The 21,201-nt window shown below is 41.5% G+C and overlaps 1 protein-coding gene across 4 annotated transcripts in view; it reads right to left on the reverse strand.

Moving 5' to 3' along the window:
• Positions 1–20,988, reverse strand: part of LOC139443305 (cilia- and flagella-associated protein 70-like) — a 45,189-nt gene extending 24,201 nt beyond the window's left edge. For 2 of the 4 annotated variants that reach the window (XM_071224282.1, XM_071224285.1), the window contains exons 1-12: positions 20,835–20,988; positions 20,015–20,102; positions 19,347–19,533; positions 17,479–17,577; positions 16,433–16,515; positions 15,614–15,790; positions 14,229–14,356; positions 12,831–12,980; positions 11,426–11,510; positions 5,912–5,981; positions 4,878–4,939; positions 857–991 (exon numbers count right to left, since the gene is read on the reverse strand). In XM_071224282.1, coding sequence (XP_071080383.1) covers positions 857–991; positions 4,878–4,939; positions 5,912–5,981; positions 11,426–11,510; positions 12,831–12,980; positions 14,229–14,356; positions 15,614–15,790; positions 16,433–16,515; positions 17,479–17,577; positions 19,347–19,533; positions 20,015–20,089 — 1,251 coding nt within the window. In that variant the 5' untranslated portion in view covers positions 20,090–20,102; positions 20,835–20,988. The remainder of the gene's footprint in view (positions 1–856; positions 992–4,877; positions 4,940–5,911; positions 5,982–11,425; positions 11,511–12,830; positions 12,981–14,228; positions 14,357–15,613; positions 15,791–16,432; positions 16,516–17,478; positions 17,578–19,346; positions 19,534–20,014; positions 20,103–20,834) is intronic. The other 2 variants (XM_071224283.1, XM_071224284.1) reach the window with 2 other exon arrangements.
• Positions 20,989–21,201: the final 213 nt, after the last annotated feature.

Raw genomic sequence — 21,201 nt, forward strand, 5'->3', positions numbered from 1 at the left:
CCCGATCCCTAGAGCCCCAAAGCCCTGATGGACACAGTCAGGTTCCCAGAGCCCTGATTGACACAGAGGTCCCTAGCGCCCTGATGGACACAGTCAGGTCCCTGGAGCCCTGATTGACACAGAGGTCCCTGGCTATGACCCTAGAGCCCACAAGCCCTGATGGACAGTCAGGTCATTGGAGCCCTGATTGACACAGAGGTCCCTGACTATGACCCTAGAGCCCACAAGCCCTGATGGACAGTCAGGTCACTGGAGCCCTGATTGACACAGAGGTCCCTGGCTATGTCCATAGAGCCCCCAATCCCCGGAGCCCTGATTGACACAGAGGTCCCTGGCTATGTCCCTAGAGCTGGAGACTAGAAGCTGACTATGCAGGAGCCAATATTCCACTACAGGACCTAGACACCAGGTGCTAGGAAGCACTACTACATAACACATAGACTCCACCAGCAACAACATGACACATATAGCCACTGACCACAGGCAGATGACACTTATACCCTGTATTGTGGTGACTCTTCACATGTCAAACATTTAGTTGCTTACGTGTAAACATGAATACAAAGATTCACAAACTTATGAATATAGCTAAAATTCCATGATAAATAATTTTTTAAAAATCAAATCAAATCATATTCTGTACTTTAAATTTCCAAAATCATATCATACAGAATTTAATTAATAATAGACTATGCTGCTTCCTATGGATGACGGGCGGATCTGGTTCTTCAGCAATGTAGATCAAAGTGGAAGTATTCACCAATTTTAGAATGAAAACAAAGTGATTCAAACTTTTCCAGTTATTGTGAGACACAAGACAATGTGGACGCAAGACAGGACAGCTGTCAACACCTACCCCCTTCTTGACCTCCTTCTTGTCCCCCTCCTTGTCCTTGGCAACTTTCTTCGGGGAGGGGGAAGTACTGCTCCTGTTCAGAATGTTGAACGCCATCTTTGCAGCCTCTTCAGCAATTCCCACCTTGCGCTTCGTCTGGACAGAGGAACACATTTCAACAATTTAGTGATGTTTCACATGTAGTGAACGATTAAAAGTGAATGATTAATTTGTACTTTTTTATGTGTAATTTTCGTTTGTTTGGCCACTGGTAGGATGAGATGGTGTGTGAATGCTAAATCTGCTTGCAGCATGGGTTGAAAACTCTCCAGGGAGAGTTTAATTTGAGTGTACACTGATTGGGAGTTACAGATCTGTACTTGCTGATGCAATGCAGGCATTGTGTATACATGACCTCTACTGTGTATAATGTAGGCATGGTGTATACATGACCTCTAGTGTGTATAATGCAGGCATGGTGTATACATGACCTCTACTGTGTACAATGCAGGTATGGTGTATACATGACCTCTACTGTGTATAATGCAGGCATGGTGTATACATGACCTCTACTGTGTATAATGCAGGCATGGTGTATACATGACCTCTACTGTGTATAATGCAGGCATGGTGTATACATGACCTCTACTGTGTATAATGCAGGCATGGTGTATACATGACCTCTACTGTGTATAATGCAGGCATGGTGTATACATGACCTCTACTGTGTATAATGCAGGCATGGTGTATACATGACCTCTACTGTGTATAATGCAGGCATGGTGTATACATGACCTCTACTGTGTCTAATGCAGGCATGGTGTATACATGACCTCTACTGTGTCTAATGCAGGCATGGTGTATACATGACCTCTACTGTGTCTAATGCAGGCATGGTGTATACATGACCTCTACTGTGTACAATGCAGGCATGGTGTATACATGACCTCTAGTGTGTACAATGCAGGCATGGTGTATACGTGACCTCTAGTGTGTACAATGCAGGCATGGTGTCACATGACCTCTAGTGTGTACAATGCAGGCATGGTGTAGACATGACCTCTAGTGTACAATACAGGCATGGTGTAGACATGACCTTGAGTGTGTACAATGCAGGCATGGTGTATACATGACCTCTAGTGTACAATGCAGGTATGGTGTATACACGACCTCTATTATGTACAATGCAGGCATGGTGTATACACGACCTCTACTGTGGACAATGCAGGCATGGTGTATACGTGACCTCTAGTGTGTACAATGCAGGCATGGTGTACACTACATGACCTCTACTGTGTCAAATGCAGGCATGGTGTATACATGACCTCTAGTGTGTACAATGTAGGCATGGTGTATCCATGACCTCTAGTGTGTACAATGCAGGCATGGTGTATACATGACCTCTAGTGTGTACAATGTAGGCATGGTGTATACATGACCTCTACTGTGTACAATGTAGGCATGGTGTATACATGACCTCTAGTGTGTACAATGCAGGTATGGTGTATACATGACCTCTAGTGTGTACAATGCAGGCATGGTGTATACATGACCTCTAGTGTGTATAATGTAGGCATGGTGTATACATGACCTCTAGTGTGTACAATGTAGGCATCGTGTATACATGACCTCTAGTGTGTACAATGTAGGCATGGTGTATACATGACCTCTACTGTGTACAATGCAGGCATGGTGTATACATGACCTCTACTGTGTACAATGTAGGCATGGTGTATACATGACCTCTACTGTGTACAATGCAGGCATGGTGTATACATGACCTCTACTGTGTACAATGCAGGCATGGTGTATACATGACCTCTACTGTGTATAATGCAGGCATGGTGTATACATGACCTCTAGTGTGTACAATGCAGGCATGGTGTATACATGACCTCTACTATGTACAATGCAGGCATGGTGTATACATGACCTCTACTGTGTACAATGCAGGCATGGTGTATACATGACCTCTAGTGTGTACAATGCAGGCATGGTGTATACATGACCTCTAGTGTGTACAATGCAGGCATTGTGTATACATGACCTCTACTGTGTACAATGTAGGCATCGTGTATACATGACCTCTAGTGTGTACAATGCAGGCATCGTGTATACATGACCTCTAGTGTGTACAATGCAGGAATTGTGTCTACATGACCTCTAGTGTGTACAATGCAGGCATGGTGTATACATGACCTCTAGTGTGTACAATGTAGGCATGGTGTATACATGACCTCTACTGTGTACAATGCAGGCATGGTGTATACATGACCTCTACTGTGTACAATGCAGGCATGGTGTATACATGACCTCTACTGTGTACAATGTAGGCATGGTGTATACATGACCTCTACTGTGTACAATGCAGGCATGGTGTATACATGACCTCTACTGTGTACAATGCAGGCATGGTGTATACATGACCTCTACTGTGTATAATGCAGGCATGGTGTATACATGACCTCTAGTGTGTACAATGCAGGCATGGTGTATACATGACCTCTACTATGTACAATGCAGGCATGGTGTATACATGACCTCTACTGTGTACAATGCAGGCATGGTGTATACATGACCTCTAGTGTGTACAATGCAGGCATGGTGTATACATGACCTCTAGTGTGTACAATGCAGGCATTGTGTATACATGACCTCTACTGTGTACAATGTAGGCATCGTGTATACATGACCTCTAGTGTGTACAATGCAGGCATCGTGTATACATGACCTCTAGTGTGTACAATGCAGGAATTGTGTCTACATGACCTCTACTGTGTACAATGCAGGCATGGTGTATACATGACCTCTACTGTGTACAATGTAGGCATGGTGTATACATGACCTCTAGTGTGTACAATGCAGGCATGGTGTATACATGACCTCTAGTGTGTACAATGCAGGCATTGTGTATACATGACCTCTACTGTGTACAATGTAGGCATCGTGTATACATGACCTCTAGTGTGTACAATGCAGGCATCGTGTATACATGACCTCTAGTGTGTACAATGCAGGCATTGTGTATACATGACCTCTAGTGTGTACAATGCAGGCATGATAAAAGACCCGTGAAGATTCCGGGGTAGAATAGGTCTTCAGCAACCCATGCTTGCAGTAAAAGGTGACTCTGCTTGCCGTAAAAGGCGACTAATGGGATCGGTTGATCAGGCTCGCTGACTTGGTTGATTCATGTCATCGATCCAAATTGCGAGGATCGATGCTCATGATATTAATCACTGGATTGTCTGGTCCAGACTCGATTATTTACAGACCGCCGTCATATAGCTGGAATATTGCTGAGTGCAGCGTTAAACAACAAACAAAAAAACAAACAAAGAAAGTATACAAGACCTCTAGTGTGTACAATGCAGGCATGGTGTATACAGGACCTCTACTGTGTACGATGCACAAAGAGTTACGTGTTGCGTACAGCAACAAAGACATGTTTCACTGTTATCAGTTCGTGTGACGTGACAAATTTGGGGCAGAAGAAGAACAAACCAAAATCAGAACTTAACAGCATTTGAACAGAATATTTGTTTTATTTTTGTCTTCTCACTGGTTTTAAAATATCGAATAGACTGGACCCATTGAAGGACAAACATACCCAAAGAAACGTACCATTAGCCTGTGCAAAGGAGAACATACAAACTGGCTCCAGTAATTATCAGGAGCCTGTTACACTTGGAGAGTGATTGAGTGAGTTGTGTTTAACACCGCTTTTAACAGTGTTCCAGTTATATCTCGCCGTGTCAGCTCAATGTGGGAGGAAAGCCACGAAGTGATGCAGGTCTCAGACGTTTACCACTTCGGTGAAACCCACGAGCACGGATATGGTGCTGACAAAACTAGAAACATAATCGGGGCAAACCGGAATTCGAACCCGCAATCATAGGTTTCTGGCGTGCCCAAGGGATGCAACTTTGCACAGCGAATCGCGGCGCCTCAGACGGCTGGGCCACCCGTGCCCCCAACACTGGGAGAGAGTGTTTGTGTCTCTTACAAGCAAAGTAAAGGATTTACAAGAGTTTTTTCTTACCTTTTCATGCAGGAGATGATCAGTGTAGGCATAAACCTTGTACGCCCCTCGGATCCGCTTGACTGTTGGGAGAAAACAACCAAAGACATATTGACTACTTCTCAGATTGTTAATTATTCATTTATATAATACCTCTAGACAATTGCAAGATGCTATCACTTAATTACATTGGCTGGTGTCATGCAATGGTGGCAGCTGCTATCAGCTATCATTCTCGAGATGGTACAATATTGCTGTTCTCGAGATGGTACAACATTGCTGTTCTCAGTATGTCAGCTATATCGGATGGGGTTAGTTCAATATGGTGTCGGTGTGGGAGGAAGCTGGAACTGACACAGGTTGAAACACTCCATCTTGAATATTTTACTGGCAGACCAAGGATCATAATCAGGGTGAATCTTGGATTGAAACCATGATCAATGGATCCTTGCACAACTAAGGGACATAACTCTGGATGCAAGAGGTAGACAACTGGCCATTTCATCTGTGAAACATGTTCAGTCATCTGAGGTAACTGATGGTATTCTTTTCACCAAGTTCAGAACAATATGAACTTCCTTTGGGATAATAAAATTTGATCTTATCTATCTCTCTTAAGGAGTATGAAATTTGAAACAAAAAAATATTCCATTTATAAAAACGGATGTGACACAAATGAAGGAATACAATTTTTTTTTTTAAAAACATACGTTTTACAAAAATGGTTGGTTGGTTAGTTGGTTGGTTGGTTGTTTTACGCCTCACTCAGCAATATTCCAGCTATATGACAGCGGTCTGTAAATAATCGAGTCTGGACCAGACAATCCAGTGATTGATATCATGAGCATCAATCCATGCAATAGGGATATGATGACATGCTTCAACCAAGTCAGTGAGCCTGACCACCCGATCCCGTTTGTCGCCTTTTACGGCAAGCATAGTCGCCTTTTACGGCAAGCGTGGGTTTCTGTCTTTCTGAAGACCTATTCCACCCCGGATCTTCACGGGTTTTCAAACATGGAAACAACATCACTATTTCAGATTATGAGACTCACCCCCAGGGTATAGGAGCGGCGCCAGGTTGATGAAGGCCACTCCATGGAAGCTGATGGACCCCTCATCATCCTACAACATCACACATCATCATTAGTCATCATCCCCCTGTGACGTGTACGAGGAATAGCTACAGCTGCTGTCAGATATATCACAACATGGAATAGACATCCTTGGATATGAACAATCTGCTCAACCAGAAACCCATATATCTTATAACCAGTACAAATATTATGCTTTTCAAGTAATTGGAATTTGCAGAGAAATATATTGCTATATTTTGAGATTAAAGTTTAAATGACAGACATCAAACTGAACCATCCTAAAGTGTAAGATGATATGGTCCTTCATACCAAACATCACAAACAGTTTATCTGATATATCTAAATAGTTTCATTAGTTTTAAAAAATAGGAAAAACAAAAAACTTTGTTTCAGAAACCAAAACTAAAAGATAAAACAGTGTTAACATAACTAGGTCAAAGAAGAAGACACTTGTATCTATTCTAACATCAGAACATCCTAGATGCACCATTCTAACATCAGAACATCCTAGATGCACCATTCTAACATCAGAACATCCTAGATGCACCATTCTAACATCAGAACATCCTAGATGCACCATTCTAACATCAGAACCTCCTAGATGCACCATTCTAACATCAGAACATCCTAGATGCACCATTCTAACATCAGAACCTCCTTGACGCACCATTCTAACATCGGAACATCCTTGACGCACAATTCTAACATATATTTGACACTTTTCTTTCTCCCTCTAACAAGTATTACATGTATTAATTCCAGAAGAACTTTTGTGTGACAAAGTAGACACACTTTATGGATAACAACTTCTTTAATACTGTAAAGCCGACTTTTCAGTATAGATCCTTATACCGTTGTCAAACAAGTCTTGCTTGACAACGGTAAAAGGATCCATACCGAAACGTCGCCTTTATAGTATTAGTGTTATCCCTAAATTGTCTCTACTTTGTCATCCGTCAACTTCTAAGTAATGTCTAGCAAACAATTCAACCTCTGTGGGTTTGAAATTGAAACTTCTAAATCAGTTGGTTATTCATAGAAATCATATGTTCTAAATATATTACTAGAACATATGGTACATGATACGATACAGATACAGTTTCAAATCTCACATCTAGAACGTCCTGAGCCTCATTCCACAAACAGACCCAGCGTTAGAAACTAACAGTTTTCGTTCACTAGTCCTTATAATGATAACATATAGCAAACCCCTTAAAAATGGCAATTGTCTACTAGTCCTTCTGATACCTTTACCATTGGGCAGTTTGGCAAGGACTATAGGACTAGTGCCAATTTCTAACCCTGAGACCTATGTCTACATCCTCCCGAGGAAGGCAGTTAACTGACTATTAAATCCAGTTTCCACCCTAGCTAAAATCTAGGCTGGTATTCCGGAGTTACAGTTTGGCTGGACTAACGAGTCTCCCCATAGTCTAATCAAAATCGCATAATGAACTGGACACCCGGTTTGTAAACAACATGGATTTCAACGTGCAGATTATGGTAGATTGCAGGATTTGCAAAACATGTGTACCGTCAACTGGGTGTCGACAGATATTTTGCAAATCTTTCCATGCTTTTAGTCAAGGTGCTCAAGTGATTTAATGCACTTCACGGGGTAAGACACATTTTATTCCAATATAGATCTTGATTATCGATCAAATCGACTTGACACCTCTAGTTTGTTTGAAGCGAATGCAAGTGATAAGAGAGGTGGAATCCGATTGGTCAATAGGAGGAACATAGAAGGGACATAACTCGTATTAGCAATGTGATCGAGTGTGGAAATTCCAGCCTAGTTCAGCAAGGGTGGAAACTGGACTATATTGTCTGTTAACTCCCTTGTCTCAAGAAGATGTATTAAAGTACATGGAGTTAACATGTCTATCACAGAGATGATCCGATCACGTTGTGGGACAAGGCCTCGGAGAAACACACATGTTATAGCTCTTGTCATTAGTAGTCATAACCTATGCCCAGTAACCATGACAACTGTGAAAGAAGCATTAAAGTAAATACACAGTATAAGCCTCAGTTTGCAGTATAGCAGCTGTAAAACAGACTGAGGGTATGTGTCCGATGTGTCATACAGAGAGACAAGCTCTCCTACAGACCTACTCTCCATTCCCAGCTTCAGGGGAATTAGATTCTGGCAAAAGCTGGATGCTTATTAATTAATTAGTACGAATACACGAAACCTTCATGAAACAAGGGGATATGTTACGCCTTTTTGGAACTCATTATGCTGCATGTGTTACTTGGTGCATCAAGCAAGCATGACGTGACATGGTCACCAGCTGCGGTGGAATCTGAACATCCACAAATTAAGAACAACCTAGATCACAGTGAGTGAGTGAGTGAGTGAGTATGGTTTTACGCCGCTTTTAGCAATATTCCAGCAATATCACGGCGGGGGACACCAGAAATGGGCTTCACACATTGTACCCATGTCGGGAATCAAACCCGGGTCTTCGGCGTGACGAGCGAACGCTTTAACCACTAGGCTACCCGAACGCCCCGCCTAGATCACATGCACATGTTTATTTGTTTGTTTGATTGTTCTTTAACGCCGCACTCAGCAATATTCCAGCTATATGAAAGGGGTCTGTAAATAATCGAGTCTGGACATCACAATCCAGTGATTGACAACATGAGCATCGATCATCACAATTGGGATACAATGAAATGCTTCAACCAAGTCAGAGACCCTGACCACCCAATCCTGTTAGTCACCTTTCACAACAAGCATAGTCACCTTTTACGGCAAGCATGGGTTGCTGAAGATCTGTTCTACCCGGATAATCACGGGTCACCTACACATGTAGAACAACCTAGATCACCCACACAAGTAGAACAACCTAGATCACCCACACATGTAGAACAACCTAGATCACCCACACGTATACAACAACCTAGAGCACCCACACACGTAGAACAACCTAGATCACCCACACATGTAGAACAACCTAGATCACCCATACATGTAGAACAACCTAGATCACCCACACATGTAGAACAACCTAGATCACCCACACGTATACAACAACCTAGAGCACCCACACACGTAGAACAACCTAGATCACCCACACATGTAGAACAACCTAGATCACCCACACACGTAGAACAACCTAGATCACCCACACATGTAGAACAACCTAGATCACCCACACATGTAGAACAACCTAGATCACCCACACATGTAGAACAACCTAGATCACCCACACATGTAGAACAACCTAGATCACCCACACATGTAGAACAACCTAGATCACCCACACACGTAGAACAACCTAGATCAAATTTTGAAACAATCATATACTAGTTTATGAAAAATAACTTAGTTAAACATAAGCAAGTACAATTTGAACTAATAAGTTAAGTAAAAATGGCTGAAAAAGGTAAGGGAAGCTGTGTACTAAATGGCTGTTAGTGAAGGCTAGAACTAATGGCCTATGATTGACTGAAGCTTCACACACTTATACCTTAACATTTTGTTGAGAGGGAGTAGCGTTCTGCTGAAAACATTCAAGCGTATTATGGACTATATACTCCAGCAGTGCACTAGCTCGGAGTGCAACACCACGACTGATAGATCGAGCTATGGACATGAAATAGATTGTAACATTAGATATGACCCAGAAGAAGGATGGAGTGCATGGCTGTCCCATATCTGCACACGTACATTAGGTGATTCTCCCTGCTGATTGGTCAGTTGCAGTCATATGACGTAACACGGCTTGATTGTTGAGGACAATATAACATGATGTCATGTTTTATGACATGACAACACATGTAATATATTGTTCTTCAGCTGGACAATACACTGACCTTAGTGAAGTAGGGTTCACAATTCACATTCACATTTTAAATGAAGAAGAAAATGTATAGAACAACCTATGAATAGGGCTGGGATGAGTCCAAATTTACTATCTGGGTCCCCAACCCCCTATTACCCGACCCTACCCGGGTCCCCACCCCCTCTATTACCCGACCCTACCCAGGTCCCCACCCCCCTTATTACCCGACCCTTCACGGGCACTGCTGTGGGTCTCAAGAGATAGGTACAAATGTCCCATTGGGAATAGTTTGACCGTAGCCCTGGCAAAATGTATTTAGATACTCGTATAAAATGATTTGGTCATGCAAACACTGAAGTTGACTGAAGTTTTATCTTTATTCAAACATAAAAAAGTCAGAAGGAATGTGTGGATAGTCAGAAAGAAATGCAAACATTAGTGACCTGTAGTGTAACCATAGAGTTCTAGATAATTTTTGTCATTAAACAATATATCACCTGACTAACCACGGGTCCGAGTAGTCCTGTGGGTACCCGCGTCAGACTCAGTACCCACCAACCAGAGTACCCAAGTTACCCGTCCCGGTCCTACTGCTAAAAACTGGACTTGTCCCTTATGAATGAACACCATGGGACAAGGTTTGGGACTAACATCATGCATTCATTCACAGATAAACAGTAATCCCACATAGCGTGTTGGTAAAAACGCAGATATATATTCAACATTCTTACTGAGAAACACCAATAACAAAAAAGTCCCCAGCAAGTGTTCAACACTGAGTGCTTTATAATACTCTTGTCAAATCATGAAGAAAATATCCTACATATGGAGATTGTGTCATACAGAAAAGGATATTCTCCCAATTACATAAGTTTGATATGTTAACAAAACTTTTTAAATCAAATTGTTATCCATAAAGTTGTAAGTTTTGTTACAAAAACCACAGTCAGCAATATTCCAACTTATACTGCAGCAGCCATTGAATAAGTCTGGCACACAACAATCTAGGTGGTGGCACGACTTCAAGGTGTCACATTGCAACGTCCTGATTTAAAATTCCGTTGTTGCTAAACTGGATTCTCAATTGTATGGAGCTGTGTACATGTCTCAGTGTCTAACAAGTCAGAACACATTTCAGTTCGAACACATTTTCATCACACTGTCAAACTGATCGTAAAAACCAAAAACATTATTTATTCCCTCCAAGTGCTTCATTGGTCAAATAACCTGATAACGTCCACAAGACCAACATTTCATTTGACCACAGTTCTCTGTTTTGCAAGAAATATAGTTCGGCTTTCTACAGCAATATTCTGCTCTATGAAGCTAATAAAAAAAAAGAAACAAAAAAAAGCATTTTACAATGTTTACAATAAAAAGCATTTTACAATGTTTACAATAAGCTACATGTCCTAGTCTACAGGTCTGACGAGCGGAAATCCTCACGGACCCATATCAACTGAAAACATAACACAAACAAGTGTTGCAATAAAATCTTTGACATATTTTACCCCACATTCATAATTTTATCACACAAATTTTACCAAGTCAGAAAACAAAATCTACCACTCAGTGATTAAACACACAATTAACTTTTATCGCACAAGTTATAAGTCTACAACACAAATTTAACATTTGGCAAACGAGATATGTTTTCCTCACAAATCTGTCTTACCTTCTTTCCTTTTCCTCCTGAGGGCTGAGGAAGACGGAAGATCTCCACCGGCCAGTATCGTGTCTTGGCAATGGAATCTTGGAAGCTGGAAAATATTTTCAGAATATATGTCTTTCTTACAACTAAACAGGTCAAGATCAGTCACTATTTGCCACGTTTTCAAGCGAGGCATGGATCCGTGGAGTGAGTGAGTGAGTGAGTTAGTTTGCCAGTTTCAAGCGAAGCATGGATCCTTGTGAGTGAGTGAGTATTGCTTTTTGCCACTTTACCACTAGGCTACCCGACCGCACCTATCTCACTTCAAGGTGAGGTGAGGTGAAATGGGGTTTAACGTCGCGTCCAAGATTATTGCACTTATATAGCGACGTGCATGCACGTGTGTGTGTGTCTGCTTGTACTAGTCTGGACTGATGCCGATTTATATAGTGCTAGCACACTGAGATACCATGCCGCAGTTTAACATGAATACCGTATTAGACGTAATAAGCGCCCAGGGCGCTCTCAAAATTAGAAATGGGGAGCTCTTATTAGGATATTATTTTGAGTTGAAAGATCGTAAATTTCGTGGTTTATGCTGACAGCCTGAAATGTTTATATACGACAGATATATTTTTCCAGGATTTAATTGCCCATAATTAAGGGTGCATATAACACACGAGTGTGTATTATACACGAATAAATAAGTCTTGTGTACATTGTTCAATCGGAAGGGATGCTAATTGGGATTGTTTACTTGCCAATATATTAGCAAATATCCCCGTGGGCGCTTATTAGAGCAGGGCGCTTATTACGTCGAATACGGTACCCCACTCAGACACAGTATACTGACTCCGAGCCGACCAGTCCTTGTTTTAGCCCTTTAATGCAGAGCGCCAGACAGGGTAACAACAAGTACCATCTTTTAACGTCTTTTGGTATGACGCGGCCGGGAATCGAACCCCGGACCTATCGCTCTCCGGGCAGACGCTCTACCACTAGACCACGGAGGCGGTCTATCTCACTTCAAGGTAGACTGAGACACCGAATAGATTCAAATAGTCATTAACCTCAAACCTCATGTTGCTAAAATACAAGATGCCGAATATGTAGATCCAAAACATTGAATATGCCAACCGATGTATGGATGATATGTTAGTACAATGATATAGCAAAAGGGAGGGGGTGAGGGGTGGTCAAAATATTATAAATGTGAACATTATTTTGGAAATGGTCATTTATTCTAGGGAGGGGTTCGGGGCGTGTTTGAGAAAATGTTACAAAAAATGGGAGGGGGGATCAAAATATGATACAGTCCTAAGACCAATCTGACCACATCCCTGTCCCCATACCCCTCTATCATATATGACCAGCCCCTCATGTATGCATGTGGATGTATTGCTGTGCATGTCTGTGGATGTTTACCCACCCCTTGACAGATGAGGTCTCCATGTAGCATCGTCTCTCCGTGTTCCAGGTGATGCGGTTCTTGTCTATCTCTGACACCGCCCGGAGCTCCCTGTCCTCCTTGCCCCGCAGCTCCCCATCTTCATCCTCCACTGTGTCGGCCGAGACGTACCTACACCATCACCACAACGTTACAACATGTAGACCAAGACGTACCTGCAGTCAGGACAACGTGGATCATATAATAGGGCAAGATGTACCTGCACAGTCAGGACAATGTGGATCATATGGACCAAGATGTACCTGCACATCCAGGAAAAATGGATCATATGGATCATATAGGGATGTAGGATGTACCTGCACATTCAGGACAACTCGGATCATATGGAACAAATTGCAGCAGCATTCAAGTAAATACGATGTCAACAGGCTCCTTGACCAGTCACAGTTCAAGTAGCGTACAACTCCACCCAACTATTCTAGATGACATGAAGCATACAAAGGTTTGTTTTAAAGATATCTGTCACTACATGTGCTGTATAATGATTGAAAGCAGTGGGGCTGTAGCAGGCACATTACTACATCATGCATTGACTTGGTCAAATGCCAATGAGAGTTACCTCCCTTTAAGGAAGATTTTTCTGGTATGTGTTAGTTTCAGGCCGCTATATCTGGATTACAAGGTCTGATAGTTTAGATTTGAAAGAACAATTATTCAATTATTGGTGAAATAATTTGTCATATCTTTTGTCTGCAAATTTTCAGTAATAAGATTCTGTCGTAACCCACAACAATTACTAAACACCAAACAGTAGATATCCAATAGGGTTGGTTGGTTGGTTTGTTGTTTAACGCCTCACTCAGCAATATTCCAGCTATATGACGCCGGTTTGTAAATAATCGAGTCTGGACCAGACAATCCAGTGATTAATGTCAGAAGCATCGATCCGCGCAATTGGGATCGATGACATGTATCAACCAAGTCAGTGATTCTGACCACCCAATCCTGTTAGTCACCTTTTACAACAAGCATAGTCACCTTAAGGCAAGCATGGGTTGCTGAAGACCTATTCTACCCCGGAATCTTCACGGGTCATATCCAATGGGGAATTGAGGGATTGAATACTGCCGACAAGCCTACTACCAATTGGTAAGATACATAAGCCAGGACATCCTTTCTAAATGGGCTATCATCGTGTCTTGTGTCATGACCAGGACATCATGCTAGTATGTCAGGATGTTTCTATTACTGTGAGCATATTTTCAGCATTTCTGAAACACTTCCTGTAGTGGAAGTCTTCGAATGCACTACTTGATCATCATCATCACCATAAAAGGAGGTATGTGCACTTGAAGGATAGTCAACAAGTCTCCTAAACTCAGCTCCAATTATTTCATGATCCACGACAAGGAAACCTACGCATCAGTGATGTATATAGAATTCCCCTGCGCCTGCCCGGGCGACGCCCACTTCTTCTGTTTGTTGGGTATCTCCTTGTCTGTGCCGGGCTTGAGCTGGCCGTGGGGGAACACGATGGTCGACTCCTTCTGTGAAAACATCAATCACAAAACATGCAGTCAATCTAGTCACTGCCATCCCTCACCTCCTTAAACACAACTAAACATTCCCTGAAGTAAAGACAAAAACATAATCCTGTAAAATTATTAAAACATTGCACTTTAAACACGCAAAACAGCATTTATTTCCATTATACTGACCAAAACAATTTCAGTCCAAATAAAATAGAACATGTTGAGTAACCTAATCTAGTTAAAATCAGATCTTAGTTTCTTTGATAGGCATTTAGAAGTTGGAGAACTAGAATTTATGGATGAACAACTTCTACTCTACTGTATAAACATTGCCTCCTACTTGTATATATACTTGCCAACCACACTCTGCAAATCACTTGCTTGATAACGGTGTTAGAACCTACACTGAAACGTTGCTCTTAATTGTAATAAAGAAGTTGTTCATCCATAAATTCTTATCCTTACTCAGATCTTAGTTCTCGCTCCTGAAACAACGATCTGAGGACATCCCATTACGGGTCACACCAGACTGACAAGAAGTCAACATTAGCCAATCAGAAGGCAGTTTAATAGAGCTTTAGGGCACGAGTTTCAAACTGGCGACTACGCTTCGAAACAAATTTTGACATATACTCGATTAAAAAATTAAAAAGTGAACAAAAGAACATTGTGGAATGGCTAATAGATGGTCTAGATTGTATGAATACAGTCATAAAGCCCGTAACTGTCGTTCGGAATACTCGGTATGTTTTTTTTTCGAGGTTGCACAATAAAAATCACATTCCAACTGTTACTTTCATGATCTGATAAGCGACGCTCTGATTGGTCAGATGAAAGGTCGTCCTGACATTAGCCAATCAGAAGGCAGTTTAATAGAGCTTTCCGGCACGAGTTTCAAACTGGCGACTACGCTTCGAAACAAATTTTGACATATACTCGATTAATAAATTATAAAGTGAACAAAAGAACATTGTGGAATGGCTAATAGATCATCTAGATTGTATGAATACAGTCATAAAACCCATAACTGTCATTCAGAATACTCAGTATGGTTTGTTTTTCGAGGTTGCACAATAAAAAATCACATTCCAACTTTACTTTCATGATCTGATAAGCGACGCTCTGATTGGTCAGATGAAAGGTCGTCCTGACATGACCTATAATGGGATGTCCTCAGATCTTTGTTTAGCTGTAGTGAGAACTAAGATCTGATTTTAATGAGATTGCAAGTAACACAAATAACTAGTAAAGCATGCAATACATCATCCCTACCTCCGATGTGATAGGGATGGGCAGTGTGGAAGCGTAGTAGTATTGTTGACCCGTGAGGAGCCAGTTCTCGGGGGGAGAGTACAGCGTTTCCATGGTGATGGTCAACAGATTTCCATCTTTCAGTTGGTTCTCGTCCAGCAGCGGGTCATTGACGGAGATCGTCACGTCCACCTCAGGCTGGTGATTGAGAGAAAGGGGACTTGGTGAATTTGTCTTAGTCTGATAAAACTACAGGTAAGCACACACCTGACTCTGTATCTTGGAAATGTGTGTAAAGATGCTCCGCTTTCATATGATGAGCAGTTTCATCAACCAAACAAATAATAATTCATTAATATGAATGAAGAAGCTGGTCACATATCTATGAAACTGATATTCATACAGATGTGGCCCTGACAATCCATGAAAGTTCACACTCCAAGGAACTCAATTCTGAACTCAATCCTAAATATCATGTTGTAACAAAGCAAAACTTGTCATGAGTAAAGTTTTACAAATCTTCAGTATTACCTAATAATAAAATCATAACCTAACAGTGAGTGATTTGGGTTTTACGCCGCTTTTAGCATTATTCCAGCAATATCACGGCGGGGACACCAGAAATGGGCTTCACACATTGTACCCATGTTGGGATTCGAACCCGGGTCTTCGGCGTGACAATCGAACACTTTAACCACTGGCTACCCGACCGCCTCCAGAACCTAACAACACGAATGAAATGACGGAAATTAACAGAATGTTCTTAAGACAAAAATATTGATATAATTTGTGATATTCATGATGACGATGACGATGAAAAGAAACAGCTAGTGAACCCACCCTCAAGCTTTCGGGGGACAGCTGCTCCAATGGGGAGCCAGGGAGGGGGTTCACCATCAGCGTGTACTTGTGCTTGACTTCTCCTGGGAATAAACACACAACCTCCATGTAACCTCCATGCAACCTCCTTGTAAACAGGGCCTGCCATGCATATACAGTGGCTTGGTAATTAGATGAGGCGTCAAAAACTTAAAGCCAAAATGTTTGAATAATTAAAGTTTAAAAATCTTGTTGGATTGTTTTTGTTGTTACTGCTCCACTCCCGCCAAGGGTGCCGTTGTACAAAACAACCTTAGCGTTATGACAATAGCGTAAGTCTATGTCATGTTCACGATAACGTTAAGATCGCTTTGTACAACGTTACCCTGAACAGTATCTCCACATACAGATCAGCCTCATGCCATGTCTACATGTTCTTGTTGTGTATTCACATGGCACTAAAACAAAACATTTAAGATAGATGGTCTGTGTTTTGTGTAGAGCATCTTCCCGAGGCAAGGGCGTTAACTGACTGTAAAAGTCCAGTTTCCACCCTTTCCGAACTAGACTGGAATTCCGGGGTTACATTTTAGCTGGACAAACGACTATATGCATAGTCCAATCAAACGAACTAGACATCCAGTATGTAAACAACATGATTTCAGTGAGTAGATTTCGGTCGACTGAAGGATTTGAAAGTATGAGTACCGTCAACTGGGCGTCGACAGATATTTTGCAAATCCTTTCATGTTTCTAATCAAGGTGCTCAAGTGAAATGATGCACTTCGAGAAGTTAGACCCGTCTTGTTACAATACAGATCTTGATTATCGATCAGATCGTCTTAACCGGGCGTGGCCATTTTGTTTGAAGGAACAGCATGTGATATGAGAGATGGAATCTGATTGGTCAATAGGAAGGACATAGAAGGGACATAACTCATAACAGCCACTGTGGGGCTACGATCGAGTCTGGAAATTCCAGTCTAGTTTGGCAAGGGTGGAAACTGGACTTTTATGGTCAGTTTACTCCCTTGCCTCAGGAAGATGGAAGTAGAGCTGCATCCCACCTTTGACAAGAGGCAGGAGATCCACGGTGCACTGGCCCAGCGAGATGGTCTTCTCCTCCTTCTGTTTCCTCTCCTTCGGCAGGACCTCGATCACCGTCACTGAAGGAGGACAGGCACACTCAAATACTGAGTCTATTCAACTCAAGTCAAATAACTATCACATCTACCTCAGGCTGGTGCTTGAGAGAAGGGGACATTGTGGATTTATCTTCTGGGGGGTGATATTGAACAAATACTATGTAAATTGGGAGACAGCTAAATATGATACAGTCCTGAGACCAATCTCACCCCCATCCCCCAAACCCCACCCCCACCAGTTCCTTTCAACTTGGGTGAAACACACAACATGGGTATGTTCTAGGGCTGGGACGGGTAGCTAGGGTACCCGGGTCGGGTAGGACACGGGTACTGAGTAGGACACGGGCACCCACAGGACTAAACTGGACCCGTGGTTAGTCACGTGATATATATGACCAGATTGATTGTTTAATACATGCATCTAAATATGTTTTGCCAGTGCTATGGTAATAAAATGCCAAATCTGATATTTTGTACCTATCTCTTGAGACCTACAGTGGGTACCCAGTTAGGGTCGGGTAATAGTGGGTGGGTATCCGGGTAGTAAATTCGGACTCGTCCCAGCCCTAGTATGTTCCTAATTGACCAAGGATCATAACTCAGTCACATCTGGGAATAAAGACAATGGATCCTGACACTAATAAGGGAGACAACTCTTCACAGCAAATTGTGGCAGCTTAAATTACTACCCAAATACAAATTTAGATAGTGGGGATTTTTCACGAAAGTTTAATGATAGTGAAAGTAAATGCACACTTTGACTGGCTTGTGTAACACTTGTCTTCTCGCACATTTCAAAATTACATCTATTAATTGTGGTTAATTTGTTTAACATTTAAAGCAGCAGTCAGCAATATTGCAGCCACATCACACCAGTCTAGACCTGTGAAGATCCGGGTAGAATAGGTCTTCAGCAACCCATGCTTGCCGTAAAACGTGACTATGCTTGTAGTAAGAGGCTACTAACAGGATCAGGTGGTCAGGCTCATTGACTTGGTTAATGCATGGCATTGTATCCAAATTGCGTAGATCGATGCTCATGACGTCAATCACTGGATTGTCTGATCCAGACTCAATTATTTACAGACGGCCGACATATACCTGGAATATTGCTGAGTGCGGCGTTAAACAACAAACACGCACACCAGTCTAAATAATCGGAACCAGACAAACCAATGGTTGATATTATGGACACCTCCAACATGCCTCATCACCCAATTCAATTCTGTTGCCTCTTACAACCCGTGACTGGTCCTACTCTATCTAACCAGGTCCGACAGGGGACTTCCGTCAAAGTAAAAAGAGGTAAATGATTCCATGCTCCAAGAGATTTTATAAATTATGACTTACATAACACATACATGTACAATAGCTCACTCTGAGTGCCAGTCATATCAAGAATGTTCACATGTAAACCAACATCTCTAAAAGGGTAGAAACAGTATGTGGTCTCACTTCAAAGAGCGTTAACAAACACATTGATGACAACGTGAGTGAGTGAGTAAGTTTGGTTTAACGCCGCTTTTAACAGTATTCCAGTTATATCACGGCGTGTCAGTTTAATGTGGGAGGAAAGCCCGAAGTGATGCAGGTCTCAGATGTTTACCACTTCGGTGAAATCCACCAGCACGGGTATGGTGCTGACAAACCTAGAAACAATCGGGGCGAACCGGGATTCGAACCCACAATCATGATTTCTGGCGTGCCCAAGGGACACAACTCTGCACACCGAATCGCGGCGCCTTAGATGACTGGGCCCCCCTACCCCCTTGATGACAACGACCACTTACAGACAACAGGCTTGTGTGCTATCTCATCCAGGACTATCGGGTCCTCGTATGTACAGTTGAGAGTTGCATTGTAATTGAATTCTGCTGGGGTATCGGCTGTACAATCAACTTTGGGAGATTCTCCTAAACTCTTCTCTCCGAACTCCACTTTGATCATAGCATTCACTGTGTCTCCCTTCTGTCCCTTCTGTTAAAGAAAAGTCACAATCCGATGATTTCTGCTACAATTTACATACCAACATGTATTTCAACAAGAACTGAAAAAAGCCATTAGCATTAAGAGAACAACTAAGGCCACACTTTATTTCATCTTTTGGTTTGCAATTTATATAAGTGTAGCTATATATTTGTTTATTTTATTTGGAACATATATATTGTTGGAATGCAAATGATGCATCTAAGAATTATTAACCTACAGCACAAAAATTACTTTCCTGAAAATTAATTTCAGGAAGGCATCTGATTATTTTATTCTATATACAGCTGTGCAACCTTCACCTAAGAACTACACAATATTGTTCGATGTTCAGTAAACTAACTAACTAAAATAAACTTACATGTTTTTTTTAAATACATCATCATCATCATGATCATGATATGTTTATCTATCATAAGTTATCATTATTTTCTGGTAAACATAATATTCTCTTGAATCATCCAACACTCACCAGATTCCTCGCCCTGTGCACGGCAATCGTGATGGGCTCTGGGGGCCGAATGTGAGGGGGTTCAGGCTCAGCCATTTTGTTATCTATGCTGAAAACAAGAAAATTGTTTTTAAGTTTTTCTTAAAATGATGCCATGTCGATCTGATGGTGAGAGACTTACAAGCACAGTTCTCCAGAAGACGATACACTGAGAAGTACATAAGCCAGATTTATGTGATATTTCCAGATACATTCAAATGTGAAGAACAAATAGTAACATGAATACATAATAATAGATGAAATGTTGGTATTAATAAAGATATAAACATATCACAGTACGAAAGGTTTCCCCCTTTGTAAATGTCTTCAAAAGATTATCACCGGGGTAATTCATTATCATGGGCCCACTTGCACAAAACAATTTTAGCGCTAAGATGATCTTTACTCCCATACATTAACATAGGCTTAAGATAGTCTTAGCGCTAAGATCGTTTTGTGCAAGTGGGCCCTTGTCCAGATAATATAAAAACATACAGCATCATGTCAACAACACAATTTGACAAAACGATAAATGGGCACATAAATAAAAATAAAAATTGTATACAAAACTGCAAGAGAAAATACTTTTTCCAAAAAGAACAGATTGCATGAAAAAAATATGGTAAAGAAGAGAGGGAAGGGTTTAGCGAATCTGTAAACAATATAAAAATGTTGCAAAACCGAATAAAAAATAATAATAGCATGTTTTCAAACAGCATATACATGTGCTTTCATTTTCCGTAGATCTTTGAATGTACGCATTTCTCAATAATGTTTAGCAGAATTATAATTAGTACACCACCTAAATGTTTGAAGAACGTCTGATGAATATGTTCACCGTTGTTTCAGCAGAGAGAAATCACAAGCAAAACATACCCAACTTAAACAATCTCGCCTGAGTACCGAGCTTCCGTAGTTACTAGGCGACTGTAGAGCTACAAGCGCGTTTCCGTTCAAAAAGAAATCCACTTCCTAAACCAATGGAAAGAGTTATGCCCCTTCGCTACAAGCTCCTTTCAGCGCCTGACACACTAATTGTTACCTTCCCAGTATCATCACCATAGTATGCATGGAGAGCTCCGGGAACGGGCTATCGCTGTGAGGAGTGAGATCTTGACACCGCAATTGTTACTGCTGAGGATGTTGAGAATGTGTTTTGTTAGTATTCT

The sequence above is a fragment of the Haliotis cracherodii genome, unplaced genomic scaffold (genome assembly GCF_022045235.1).
Source record: "Haliotis cracherodii isolate W230 unplaced genomic scaffold, xgHalCrac1.p SCAF_5, whole genome shotgun sequence".
Classification (NCBI taxonomy): Eukaryota; Metazoa; Mollusca; class Gastropoda; order Lepetellida; family Haliotidae; genus Haliotis; species Haliotis cracherodii.